This window comes from Pollachius pollachius (assembly GCF_949987615.1).
Source record: "Pollachius pollachius genome assembly, chromosome: 12".
In the NCBI taxonomy this organism is placed as follows: Eukaryota; Metazoa; Chordata; class Actinopteri; order Gadiformes; family Gadidae; genus Pollachius; species Pollachius pollachius.
This window is the reverse complement of record NC_136945.1, coordinates 20462002-20475077: the sequence shown is the minus strand read 5'-3', so window position 1 is coordinate 20475077 and position 13076 is coordinate 20462002. Positions and strand designations below refer to the sequence as shown.

The 13076-nt window shown below is 51.0% G+C and overlaps 1 protein-coding gene across 1 annotated transcript in view; it reads left to right on the top strand.

Moving 5' to 3' along the window:
- nav1b (neuron navigator 1b) overlaps positions 1 to 13076 on the top strand; it is a 35605-nt gene that overhangs the window by 17621 nt on the left and 4908 nt on the right. The window contains exons 12-24 of the mRNA XM_079747870.1: positions 259 to 391; positions 781 to 902; positions 3351 to 3529; positions 4958 to 5114; positions 6361 to 6559; positions 6989 to 7089; positions 7189 to 7284; positions 7628 to 7796; positions 11163 to 11398; positions 11976 to 12130; positions 12238 to 12309; positions 12503 to 12699; positions 12935 to 13053. Coding sequence (XP_079603996.1) covers positions 259 to 391; positions 781 to 902; positions 3351 to 3529; positions 4958 to 5114; positions 6361 to 6559; positions 6989 to 7089; positions 7189 to 7284; positions 7628 to 7796; positions 11163 to 11398; positions 11976 to 12130; positions 12238 to 12309; positions 12503 to 12699; positions 12935 to 13053 — 1935 coding nt within the window. The remainder of the gene's footprint in view (positions 1 to 258; positions 392 to 780; positions 903 to 3350; positions 3530 to 4957; positions 5115 to 6360; positions 6560 to 6988; positions 7090 to 7188; positions 7285 to 7627; positions 7797 to 11162; positions 11399 to 11975; positions 12131 to 12237; positions 12310 to 12502; positions 12700 to 12934; positions 13054 to 13076) is intronic.

The window sequence follows — 13076 nt, the reverse complement described above, 5'->3', positions numbered from 1 at the left end:
CCCCCTTTGAGCCTTGATCCATGTCCTTCTGGTCCCCCTTTGACTCCTGATCCATGTCCTTCTGGTCCCCCTTTGAGCCTTGATCCATGTCCTTCTGGTCCCCCTTTTAGCCTTGATCCATGTCCTTCTGGTCCCCCTTTGAGTCCTGGTCCATGTCCTTCTGGTCCCCCTTTGAGCCTTGATCCATGTCCTTCTGGTCCCCCTTTGAGTCCTGGTCCATGACCCCCTTACTGAGTCTCGGTTCCTGTGACCCTACAGACCGGAGTGTCGCCCCTCCAGGAGTCTGAGCTCAGCGAGCTGAAGGAGACCATCGAGATCCTGAAGACCAAGAACACGGAGGCCCAGGAGATCATCCAGGGGGCCCTGAGCCACCCGGACATGGCCCCGCAAGGTGGGGCCCCATGACCTATAACCTACGACCCCGGCCCTAAGCTCTGCCTCACCACACAACATTGTGTTTCTATAGTGATATTATTATTGTTTTCCTTTTTTTCTTTTTTTTTTTTCTTTATTACTTTGTTAATACCGACCAGCAATGGATTTAGATTACACCAAGTGAATTTGATTTGTGTTTCTAATGAGGAATGATGTATGACTATAGAAAACGATTTTTCAAGTTTAGGTTCATTGTTCTCGTTAGTAATTCAATCTGCTTTGTTCTGGTTTCCAAAGAGCTTGTCGACGCCTGGGGATAAAGTGGTGCGGTGTTGTTTTTTGTGTGACATTGTCCAGCCTCAGATAGACGATAAAGGTCTTGTTTTCTACTGTTGCGTTGGGCAGAGCTGGAGATCCGGCGTGAGAACTCGTCGGAGAGCATCACCAGCCTGAACAGCGTCACCAGCCACTCCAGCATGGGCAGCCTGAAGGAGCAGGAGGCCAAGAAGAAGAAGAAGAAGAGCTGGGTGAGGACAAGATGGCCGCCAACCGTCCCAACACACACACCGAACCTAGAACAGCCCCGATCGTTTTCCCCACTCGCAATCGATTGCACCCTCCTAAACGCCGGCGTGCCCGTCTAAGCCAAATGCGTTAACGCGCGGATGCGTCCCGTGTTTGTGCTAAATAATTAACGGTTTAAAGCTAATGTCGCGCGGAGCGCCGCATTCCTCGAGGCAATCGCCGACGCTGTCCGCGCGACCGGTCGATGCGATGAAGTGAGGTCATGAAGCGAGACCCGTGCGACAGGAAGAAACCCCCGCGGCGCACACTCTGGAGCGCTCGGCCCTTGTGAGTCGTAGCCCCAATTATCCCTCCGGGCGTCGGGCTAAGCACTGCAGACGCTGCGTTCTGAGCAGAACTGGTGGGAAGTAGGGCTTATTGCATTAGATATGCCACTGTGGGGATGTCTGTCTCAGGGCCCGGACGGTATCAGTAATGCTGAGCACCGGAGGAGACAGCCAGACGACGTAATCCGATCAGCGCCCTATCTCTCTGGTGTTGGATATAGGTTAACCGACACTCGGAGTTATCGATTAGCTGTTATGACCGCCGGGCTCCGGTTTCTCCTTCATAATTAATGTGGCATTTCCCACAGAGAGACTGAGTGTGCAATTCAAGGCCTTGTAACATAGATTACAACAACAATAAGAGTCTCAATATTAAAAATGAACATTCTTTGTTGACATCCCAATACAGTTGCACTTGGGATGATGTCTTTGATATCATATGTCTAACGTCTCAGTTGAGGAAAGCAGCTCTCTCTCCTGCTGTTGACCTCGTTCGCCCGGCGTCCATCTTGGTTCTGAGCACCAGCAGCCCTGCCCAGCTAGTGCTCGGAACCAAGATGGAGTCGAGACGGCTCCCGTGTGAATGAGACCCTCGGCCCCGCATGTGCAACGGTGCCGCTGAGTGTAACCGTTGTGTCCTCTTGTCCTGGTTCTGTTTTTTAAGTGTGCCTCTCGTGTCTCCTTCACGCCTCCCTGCTCTTTGTTTTAGGTGTTTGAGGTAAGTCGTGTGGCGTCTTGGATCTTAACTCCTCCTAACCCTGCTTACTCCTGTCTCTAACCCAGTGCTTCTCAACCTTTCCCGGCTCGCGACCCCATTTTCTAGGCCTGACCATTTTTGAGACCCATTTCAATTTTGGGGACCTTGTATCATTTTGATCCATAACCTCTTCAGGAGATATCAGTCAGTCACAGGGAGCGTAAAGTATTTGCATCGGGGCAGCCTAAGTAAGGAGTAGTAGCTCTTACTTATCACTAGGTATTGGTCTGTACATGTCAGACGTTTATGAGACCTTCCAAACCTTTTTAAAGGGGTGATATCATGCCACCAGGTGTGAGCGTGATTAGCAACATTTGCTACAGTCTGGCAGTCGGTCAGGCTGGCCGAGTGATCTATCCAGCATACATGTAGGTGGACAGGCACTTGTGATGTCACTAAGGCACAAGGAAAGACAGATTTTCAAACGGCTTGTAATGGCTGATCACACTCACACCTGGTGGCATGATATCACCCCTTTAACAACACCCCAATGGAAACCGAATGTAAAACTCACCATCTTACATAGCTAGCTGATGTGTAAACATTCTACCACGACCCCCATACGCAGTACAGGCAACTTGAGGTCCTGACCCCAAGGTTGTGAATCACGCCGCTCCAAGCTCCATTCACCAGAGCACTCATCTCCATCACTGTGTCATAACTCAGGTCAGACCGTTTCCATGTCCCATCTCGTGTCTTAGTCAGCACTCCATTGTAGGTTGTGTCTCTATTGTTTGTTGCCGAGCTGGGTTCAGCTGGGTGACTGTAGTATGAATCATCCTCATCTTGACATGGGCTTGACTCTTTGGCTGGGGCATCACTAACAGTTTGAATAAGCTTTATTGTTCCATGTGTGTTGGCTCTGCGCTGTGCTGACTGCGGCTCTTCATGATTATCCAGTGACACGCAGTCTGACCCCCCCACCGGCTGGGAGGGACGTAAACAGCTCACTTTCTTTATTTAGACAGGAAGCTCTGATGCTTCCGAGAGGAGAGATCTCGCCAGCATGCCGTGATTATAATCGGTTTATTTTAAACCACAGAATCTGGGATGATGACTATAATTTGGTCAGAAGATTCCTAAAAAAAACAACGATATAGAAATTGAAATAACGTCAGCCCCTTTCATGTAACCAAATGCACTCATTCATCCCTCCAAGCAGCCTATCACAGACCCCCAGGGTTCCAGTGAGAGACCCCTGTACCCTAGCCCCCCCCCGATCTCTCAGCACCCCCTCCTAGCAGACTAGCACAAGGCCCCAGGGTCCCGGTGAGAGAGTCCCTATACCCCAGCCCTGACCCCTGCAGCCTCCCTCATGTGTGTGTGTGTGTGTGTGTGTGTGTGTGTGTGTGTGTGTCTCCCCCCAGCTGCGGAGCTCCTTCAACAAGGCCTTCAGCAAGAAGGGCTCCAAGCTGTCGCTGTCCTACGCCGACATCGAGGAGATCTCCACCCCGGAGACCTCGGCGCCCTCCTCACCCAAGATCCGCCACGCCCGCGACATCTCCCCCCCGTCCCTGAAGATCTCCGCCTCCGCCTCGTCCTCCTGGTACTGACCCGGGTCACACACACACACACACCGACACACACACAAACAAACAGTAACACACACACACACACACACACAAACAGTAACACACACACACACACAGACACCGATGCACACACACACCGACACACACACACACACACACACAAACAGTAACACACACACACACACACACACACACAAACAGTAACACACACACACACACACACACACACACACAGACGCACACACACACCGACACACACACACACACACACACACACACACACACACACACACACACACACACACACACACACACACACACACACACACACACACACACACACACACACACACACACACACACACACACACACACACACAAACAGTAACAGATACACAGTCACAGTCACGCACTGCTTAGCACTACATTATGCACCTTTTATAGAATTAAACTATTTAAATAAAATAATTACTTTCTAATTGCTTTACATTAATAAATGACATGGAATGAGATGGAAGTTATTTTATTATTTAAAAAAAAAAAAAAAAGTGCCAGTGTTTGGACGGATTACATTTTTTGTTTTGAAGCGTTTCTCCAAACCCATGATCCTAACTGGTCCTCTGAACCAGTGATCCTTACTGGTCCTCTGAACCAGTGCTAACTGGTCCTCTGAACCAGTGATCCTAGCTGGTCCTCTGAACCAGTGATCCTTACTGGTCCTCTGAACCAGTGCTAACTGGTCCTCTGAACCAGTGATCCTAACTGGTCCTCTGAACCAGTGGTCCTCTGAACCAGTGATCTTAGCCAGTCCTCTGAACCAGTGATCCTAGCCAGTCCTCTGAACCAGTGATCCTAACTGGTCCTCTGAACCAGTGGTCCTAACTGGTCCTCTGAACCAGTGGTCCTCTGAACCAGTGATCCTAACTGGTCCTCTGAACCAGTGATCCTAGCAGGTCCTCTGAACCAGTGATCCTTACTGGTCCTCTGAACCAGTGATCCTAACTGGTCCTCTGAACCAGTGATCCTAACCAGTCCTCTGAACCAGTGATCCTAACTGGTCCTCTGAACCAGTGATCCTATCCAGTCCTCTGGACCAGTGATCCTAACTGGTCCTCTGAACCAGTGGTCCTCTGAACCAGTGATCCTATCCAGTCCTCTGAACCAGTGATCCTAACTGGTCCTCTGAACCAGTGATCCTAGCCAGTCCTCTGAACCAGTGATCTTAACTGGTCCTCTGAACCAGTGATCCTATCCAGTCCTCTGGACCAGTGATCCTAACTGGTCCTCTGAACCAGTGGTCCTCTGAACCAGTGATCCTATCCAGTCCTCTGGACCAGTGATCCTAACTGGTCCTCTGAACCAGTGATCCTAACTGGTCCTCTGAACCACTGGTCCTCTGAACCAGTGACCCTAACTCTCGGTCTCCTCCGTGTCCTGTGCAGCCTGGCTGAGGAGGGGGCGCCAGGGGAGGAGAAGGAGGTGTGCACCCTGCGCTCGGAGCTCTGGGAGAAGGAGCGCAAGCTGACCGACATCCGCCTGGAGGCGCTGAGCTCTGCCCACCAGCTGGAGCAGCTGCAGGAGGCCATGACCAGCATGCAGGTGGAGGCACCACCCGACCTCACACACACACACGCACACAAACAGACACCTAACAGTCCCTCCAGAAAAACGCTGCGTTTTTTTGTGATTGTTGTGGCCAAAAATCCTTGATTATGCGGAACGTTTTCTTAAAAAATGCGATGAAATATGCGGCATATTTATGCAATTTTATGCGATGAAATTGTGGGAACTTGCAAAAAATGCGGGAGTTCACGTCATTCACATCGCGTAATTGCGTCACTTCATAACGTTCCCATGGCAACAGGGGGAAATGGCTGCTCTTGTGTGAAGTAAACGCAACATTTGTCAACTTTCTGCTAAGATATATGTGACTTTTTTGCAACAAATACGCGGGGATTATGAAATCATGCAAGCCCCACATATTTTGCGCGGGAATCTGCAATTTATGCGGTGAAAGTGCGGCATATTTGAAAAAAATGCGGCCCCCGCATGAATATGCGCACTTTGGCTGATTATGCGTTGAATTATGCGATCGCATAATCGCGTTTTTCTGGAGGGACTGACCTAAGAGGCGACAGCCAAATCACATGTTGACGTTCTAGACCAATCACAAGCTATATCTGATGGGGCAGTTGGAAACCCTCCCGCGTCCCGGAAGGGTTCGCTGATGTCTTCTCGCTCTGAATCGGCTTCTTCTGACAAATGCAGTTATTGTTAGTTGCTTTGGAAGCGTCTGCTTAATGCCCTGAACGTAAATACAACGCTTCAGACACCGCTCTCAGGCTTCTTCTCTCGCCCTCTACACATCGTTTGGTACAACACGGGTCGGGAGCTTCTTTCTGCTGGCAGTTAGACTGCTTAACTCCGGTGCACTATAACTGGCACTCTTGCACTTCCTGCACCACTTTCTAGGCACTTTTATACTGATTTTTTTGTATTTTTATATTTTTAGTTTTTTTAATGACTGTATTTATATCATCACCTCATTAAGAGATGTCTGTTTTTAAATTACTATTATTAATTCTGGTTCCAGTAATTTACACAATGAATGACACAATGAGTGGTGACCCCTTTTTAATTTCACTGTATGTTAAACGTTATTTTTGCAAACGTGACCAATAAAACTTGAATTTGAATTTGAATCAAACAGATAATTTAGAAGATTAAGAGAACAAGCGCGAGTGGAGTCGCCGCACAGCGTCTATTGGAACGCGCCCTGACTGTGTGTGTGTGTGTGTGTGTGTGTGTGTGTGTGTGTGTGTGTGTGTGTGTGTCTGCTCCACAGAGGACAGTGGAGAACCTGAAGGCGGAGAACGACCAGCTGAAGACGGGCGGGCCCCCGTCGCCCACCCCCTCAGGTGGGGGGCCCTCCAGCTCGGCCTCGCAGTCCTCAGGCCTCACCGCCATGGGGGGCACCTCGCCCCGCCAGTCGGCCCACCTGCCCAAGAGCTACAGCCGGGTGCTCAGCGACAGCTCCTGCTCAGGTAGCTGCCGGTCTATGGGGGGACCCCCACAGGACTAAGTCAGGGACTGTTTTATCCCTAGTTCCTGACTTAGTCCGTCTTTATGGGGGGGGACGATACAGTGACTCCTGAAGAAACAGTGCTGTGGGGTTTAATCGTGACGTCGTTTGATGGATGCACGGAAGCTTAACTGCAAGAATAAAAATGTATTACTCTCATTATAGATTACCAATGTAAATGATCTAGTAAAAGTAAGAACCGAAAAGTGAACCGACTTTACATTGCTGTAAAGTCGGTTCACTTTTCGGTTCTTACTTTTACTATCGGTATACACTCGGTATCGGACGACATACTCAAGTTCAGGAATCGGAATCGGGAAGGAAAGAATTGTATTGGACCATCTCTATTATCTCCCTCATACTCTGTATGGTTCACCCCCCCACCCCCCAGATGTCTTCTTCCCTGCGGACTCCGTCAGCTCCTCCCTACAGAGGGACGACCACAGGGTGCGCGTGGTGGTCTGTGTGGCGGACCTCCAGGTCTTCAAGGAGGTCAGTGGTCTCCCAGGCCTGCCCTCGATGTGTTTCCAACCGGCTTCCCCCCCTGAGTGTGACCGTTAACGCGAGCCTCTTCCTCGGTCGTTCTCTCAGGAGGTGAAGCAGCAGGACTTCTTCGTTGGTACCGTGAGAGTCAACGGGCGCATGGATTGGCCGATGCTGGATTCAGCCGTCAGTCAGGCTCTTAAGGTGAGGCGAAGGGCGGGGTCCACATCACAGAGTTCTAGCCCAGAGCAGTATGTCATTAGGACGTTCTAGTGGTTACAGTTCTGGGTTCGAACCCCAATGTCTGCAAGCTTATAGCTTCTTAGCTACATGTATTCACTGAAACTGTTGTCCCTTTTTACACGAGTGTCTGCTTAATGACTAAAAAGGGAATCCGGAGGATTAAAAAAATACTTGGTGGACACCTTTTGCATGTATGCAGTGCTACATCCAGTCTGCATCTACGACGGCAAAAACGGAATAAAGACATTTCAGGTGTGTTTGAGTCCCCGCATCTTCACGCTAGCATGCTGTGTGTGTGTCCCAGGTGTACATCGCCAAGGTGGACCCCACGGCCAGCCTGGGCCTGTCCACGGACTCCATCTACAGCTACAACATGGGCCACATCAAGAGGGTCCTGGGAGGAGAGGCCCCTGAGAGCCAGCCCTCCCGGTGTATGTCCCGGGGCCCCACCAGCATCACCGTGGCCCTCAAAGGTGTGTGAGGGGCCATGTGCAGATAGTCGTTTTTTTACATTGTTTGTTATTTTTACGCCTAGGGATTTACCTTGACGCAAACCCTGGCTGTGTTCCACTCCTACTTTTCCTGCAGTGGATTTATAGTTTTATTATTGTCCATTTTTTGGACATTATTTTTGAAAGGTAACCATGAACAGAATTTATTCTGTTATGTGATGCATTATGGGGAGGGGGAACATCATATTATCGTTAAAATGTTTGATTTTAACTCTGTGTAGTATAGGATTTAGTTATTCATCATTTGCAGTGGCAGTTGCTTAATAGTAGGAGACACGGGGCATGAGAGAGGTGGCAGAGGACAGGGCTGGGGTTCAGGGGGTCTCTCAATAGTAGTTTATTTTCTGTAGTACTTTTCTTATAGTAGACTTGTCGTTTGCATGTATTGCCTTATAGAACGGTGTGGGTGGGCCTATCTTCTCAGAGGCGTCTGGAAGCCTGTTTCTAGACTTCTGAGAAACGCTGAACCACACGGGGACCTCGTTATTAGACCAGCCACACCTGCCCCCGTCTCTCCCTGTCTCAGAGGTCACTCTGCGCTCCGGCTCATCGGGGGTTCCTCCATCTATCACCGACCCCTCGTCGCAGGCCTCCCCTGTCAGAGCGGACAGACCGGAGCCTCTCAGCGCTAATGCAGAAGGTCTGTCTTCTGTAAGGGGGGCCTGGTGTGGTTCTCAGCACGTACGCGGAGACCGTCGGCGAGTTTAAAGCCGTGCCTGACCAGCGGAGCTCCCCAGGGAGGGGGGCTCTCGGCTGGCAGTCGGCCCCTCCCTGCCCTGGCCGACTGGTATGCAGGAGGAGGGCTTGCGGGGCGAGAGAGGGGGGCCCCAGGGCAGACAGGATCCTGGGTAACATGATCCCCCTCTCCGCAGCCCGGTGCTGCAGGCAGGCAGGCAGACCCAGCTGGTCCCAGATACACCCTCCGCATCCAGACCCCCTGTGGAGGTAAAGGAGGCGGGAGCAATGGCAGCGGTGACACCCAAGGTGGGGGCACCACCCGACACCGCCTAACAGGGGGAGGACTACGGGTGCTTGATCTGAAACTATTTTGAGAATACGCCGTTAAGAGTCTTGAGTTGTTTATGATAGATGGGAGAGGCGATGGAAACCTGCCCTACAGAACATGCTCTTTGTACCGTCGTGTCGTACATGCTGGGCATCGCACGGCCGCCGTAACCCAGCCTTATGTACGCACTCCGTGCGCGGGTGCCCTGCGCACAGTGTGTGCATGCCTACGCGTGTCTGAATTCTTGGCTGGCATTTGTCACTTTGCAACTTTCCATACCGACATTCCTCCAATCGTTTATTATAGCCCTGTGGCCTGTCTAAGGACCTGCCTTAACCTCTGGGGAAGGGTTGAAGGGGAGGTGTGAGGAGATTCTGGTCCTAGTAAAGGTTTGAAGGGGAGGTGTGCAGAGTTTGAGGTCCTAATATCTGAGGGCCTCCTCTGACCCCTGCTGCTGGTTTCAAGTGTCTGGATCGCCTCGTGTTTGAAGTCGAATGTCTAAGAACCTAACCCCCTGAAGAAGCCATGAAGGAGGACTGTGTGGATATCCTTGTGGTTTCCCTTTCTGAGGGAAACCTTTCTTAACCTTCTCTAAACCCCCTTGTGCAAGTGTAGAAGGGCTCTCTAACCTTTGGGAAGGTCTGAAGGAAAAGCGTGGTGACAGCCTGGCTTTTAGATCCTTAAGGTCCCTCAATCTCATAGCGATGGACAAGAAGGACAAGTGTGTGTGAACCGGCTTATGCTTTGGAATCAACCTCCTCTTAGACTTTGTCCACCCGTCTATGCAAACGTTTTCTTCCCACTTTATTTTCTGCCACGCCCAACTGTGTTATAGAAAATATCTCCGTCAGCAAGGGAACGCCAAAACGATTCAGAACGCTCACTGAAGCATGCCCAGCCAAAAGGTGGCGACACAACAACAACAACACAGCACGTCGGGCACACGAGGAACTAACGCTTGGTTGACTTGTGAACATGTCAATAAACCTGACAGTAATAGCCTCCAACACAATGGTAGTCCACCAATGGTAGTGTCTTTTTCGTTTTCGGTCAAATGCTCAAAGTCAGACACAACAATCGCCATGATGTGTAAATCGAGATCATTGTGTTGCATTGTTTTCAAAACCTCTATGTCACCGGTCCACACAAATACAGTGCATTTAAACTCCACCCTGGAAGGCGAAAAAACAGAAAAATTGAAATACCCATATATGTATGGATGAGGCTCAAGAGTCTTGACATCCTCGCGTTTGAGGAAACCACGGTCAGAACAGCCTACTATCTCAGCATATTTGAGACTCTCATGTCTTCAAATCTTCTCCTTTGGGTCAAGGTCTGAAAGAGAAGTGCGTTGACAGCCTGGTCTGTCTGAGGCCCTCATGTCTTAAAACCTTCTCCTCTGGGTCCAGGCCTGAAGGAGAAGTGCGTTGAGAGCCTGGTCTGTCTGAGGGTCCCATGTCTGATAACCTTCTCCCCTGGGTCCAGGCCTGAAGGAGAAGTGCGTGGACAGCCTGGTCTGTCTGAGGCCCTCATGTCTGATAACCTTCTCCCCTGGGTCCAGGCCTGAAGGAGAAGTGCGTGGACAGCCTGGTCTGTCTGAGGCCCTCATGTCTTAAAACCTTCTCCTCTGGGTCCAGGCCTGAAGGAGAAGTGCGTGGACAGCCTGGTCTGTCTGAGGCCCTCATGTCTTAAAACCTTCTCCTCTGGGTCCAGGCCTGAAGGAGAAGTGCGTTGAGAGCCTGGTCTGTCTGAGGGTCCCATGTCTGATAACCTTCTCCCCTGGGTCCAGGCCTGAAGGAGAAGTGCGTGGACAGCCTGGTCTGTCTGAGGCCCTCATGTCTGATAACCTTCTCCCCTGGGTCCAGGCCTGAAGGAGAAGTGCGTGGACAGCCTGGTCTGTCTGAGGCCCTCATGTCTTAAAACCTTCTCCTCTGGGTCCAGGCCTGAAGGAGAAGTGCGTGGACAGCCTGGTCTGTCTGAGGCCCTCATGTCTGATAACCTTCTCCCCTGGGTCCAGGCCTGAAGGAGAAGTGCGTGGACAGCCTGGTCTGTCTGAGGCCCTCATGTCTGATAACCTTCTCCCCTGGGTCCAGGCCTGAAGGAGAAGTGTGTGGACAGCCTGGTCTGTCTGAGGCCCTCATGTCTGATAACCTTCTCCCCTGGGTCCAGGCCTGAAGGAGAAGTGTGTGGACAGCCTGGTCTGTCTGAGGCCCTCATGTCTGATAACCTTCTCCCCTGGGTCCAGGCCTGAAGGAGAAGTGTGTGGACAGCCTGGTCTGTCTGAGGCCCTCATGTCTGATAACCTTCTCCTCTGGGTCCAGGCCTGAAGGAGAAGTGCGTGGACAGCCTGGTCTTCGAGACGCTGATCCCCAAGGCGATGATGCAGCACTACATCAGCCTGCTGCTGAAGCACCGTCGCATCATCCTGTCTGGGCCCAGCGGCACGGGGAAGTCGTACCTCACCACGCGCCTCGCCGAGTACCTGGTGGAGCGCAGCGCCCGCGAGGTCGGCGCCGGGATCGTGGTCACCTTCAACATGCACCGCCAGTCCTGCAAGGTGAGCCGCCGGCCAATCACAGCCTCCGGGGGGTGGGGGGTTCACAGGGAATGTGGTATATCGGGTATAAGGGGTTGGCTTAGCTCAGGAGGTAGAGCAGGTTGACTAGTAACCTGAAGGTTGCTAGTTCGATACCCGGTCCCTCCTAGCTGTCTCTGAGCAAGGTGCCTCACCCTGACTGCTCCTGACGAGCTGGCTGTCGCCCTGCGTGGTTGACTCCGCCGTCGGTGTGTCTATGTTTATTAACCGTTAAGTAAGTCGCTTTGGATAAAAGCGTCTGCTAAATGCCCTAAATATAAATGTACTAACATTAACTAGACTGACACAGACTTTACTCTTTACTTATTTGTTGTCAATCTGAAAACGTGGCTCTCCCGTATAGCGAGCATGTATCCACTGGCTAGCTCAGGATAGGTTCTTGTACACATCAATGGCACTGCTGCCCCTAGTGGTCGGATGCAAGTATCACACTCTACAACAGGGAGGGTTGTTTTCGTATTGATGATCTCTGCGTGCTGTTCGATGTTGTTCCTCGAGTCTTTGGTTTGGTCTTTACCCTGGTCTTTACCCTCATCAGGACCTACAGCTCTACCTGTCTAACCTGGCCAATCAAATCGACCGGGAGACGAGCACATCGGAGATACCGCTGGTGATCATCCTGGACGACATCAACGACGCGATCTCCATCAGTGAGCTGGTGAACGGGGCGCTCACCTGCAAATATCATAAATGGTAGGTTCCCTATAGACTGGTCATATATTATGTGATAGCCGTTGTCATAAAGTTAAATGATATACTTACATATATATTGTATCCTAACATGTGATTTGTTTAAATAGTCCTTACATCATTGGGACAAGCAATCAGCCGGTGAAGATGACTGCTAACAACAGCCTTCATCTCAGCTTCAGGTAAGAGGTTCAACACAAGGACAGCCTCTGTGCTTTCAGTGATATGTGAAATTAATTTCATAGACTTGCATTCTCCTTCCATGGGACACCAGGATGGTGACGTCATCATAATTCTGTCAACCGTACATGTTGTGTTATGTTACGTTCTGTGTGAATAAAAAAAGCTTTACCTTCTCCTTCCACTTGAAACCAGGATGGTGACGTTCTCCAACAACGTGGAGCCGGCCAACGGCTTCCTGGTGCGCTACCTCCACAGGAAGCTGATGGAGTCGGAGGACGAGAGGAACCTGACCAACGAGGACCTCCTCCGGGTGCTGGACTGGGTGCCCAAGCTGTGGTATCACCTGCACGCCTTCCTGGAGAAGCACAGCACCTCCGACTTCCTTATCGGTACGGAGGCACACAATGTCAACCAATGTCAAAAGCCGCATTTGTTGGCTGTTGTGTTGTCAGTCAATTAGTAATTAACCTGGTTGGTCACACCCTTCGGACATTTCTGTCCAGTCAGTCTTAGAGGTTTCTTTCCTCATTGTTTATTCTCTCTCTCTTTGTCTCTTTTTGTCTCTCTCTCTCTCTCTGTCTCTGTCTCTCTCTCGTTCTCTCGTTCTCTCTGTCTCTCTCTCAGGGCCGTGTTTCTTCCTCTCCTGTCCCGTGACGGTGGAGGACTTCCGCTCGTGGTTCATTGACCTGTGGAACCACTCCATCATCCCCTACCTCCAGGAAGGGGCCAAGGACGGCTTCAAGGTCAGACTCACTCACTCACTCAC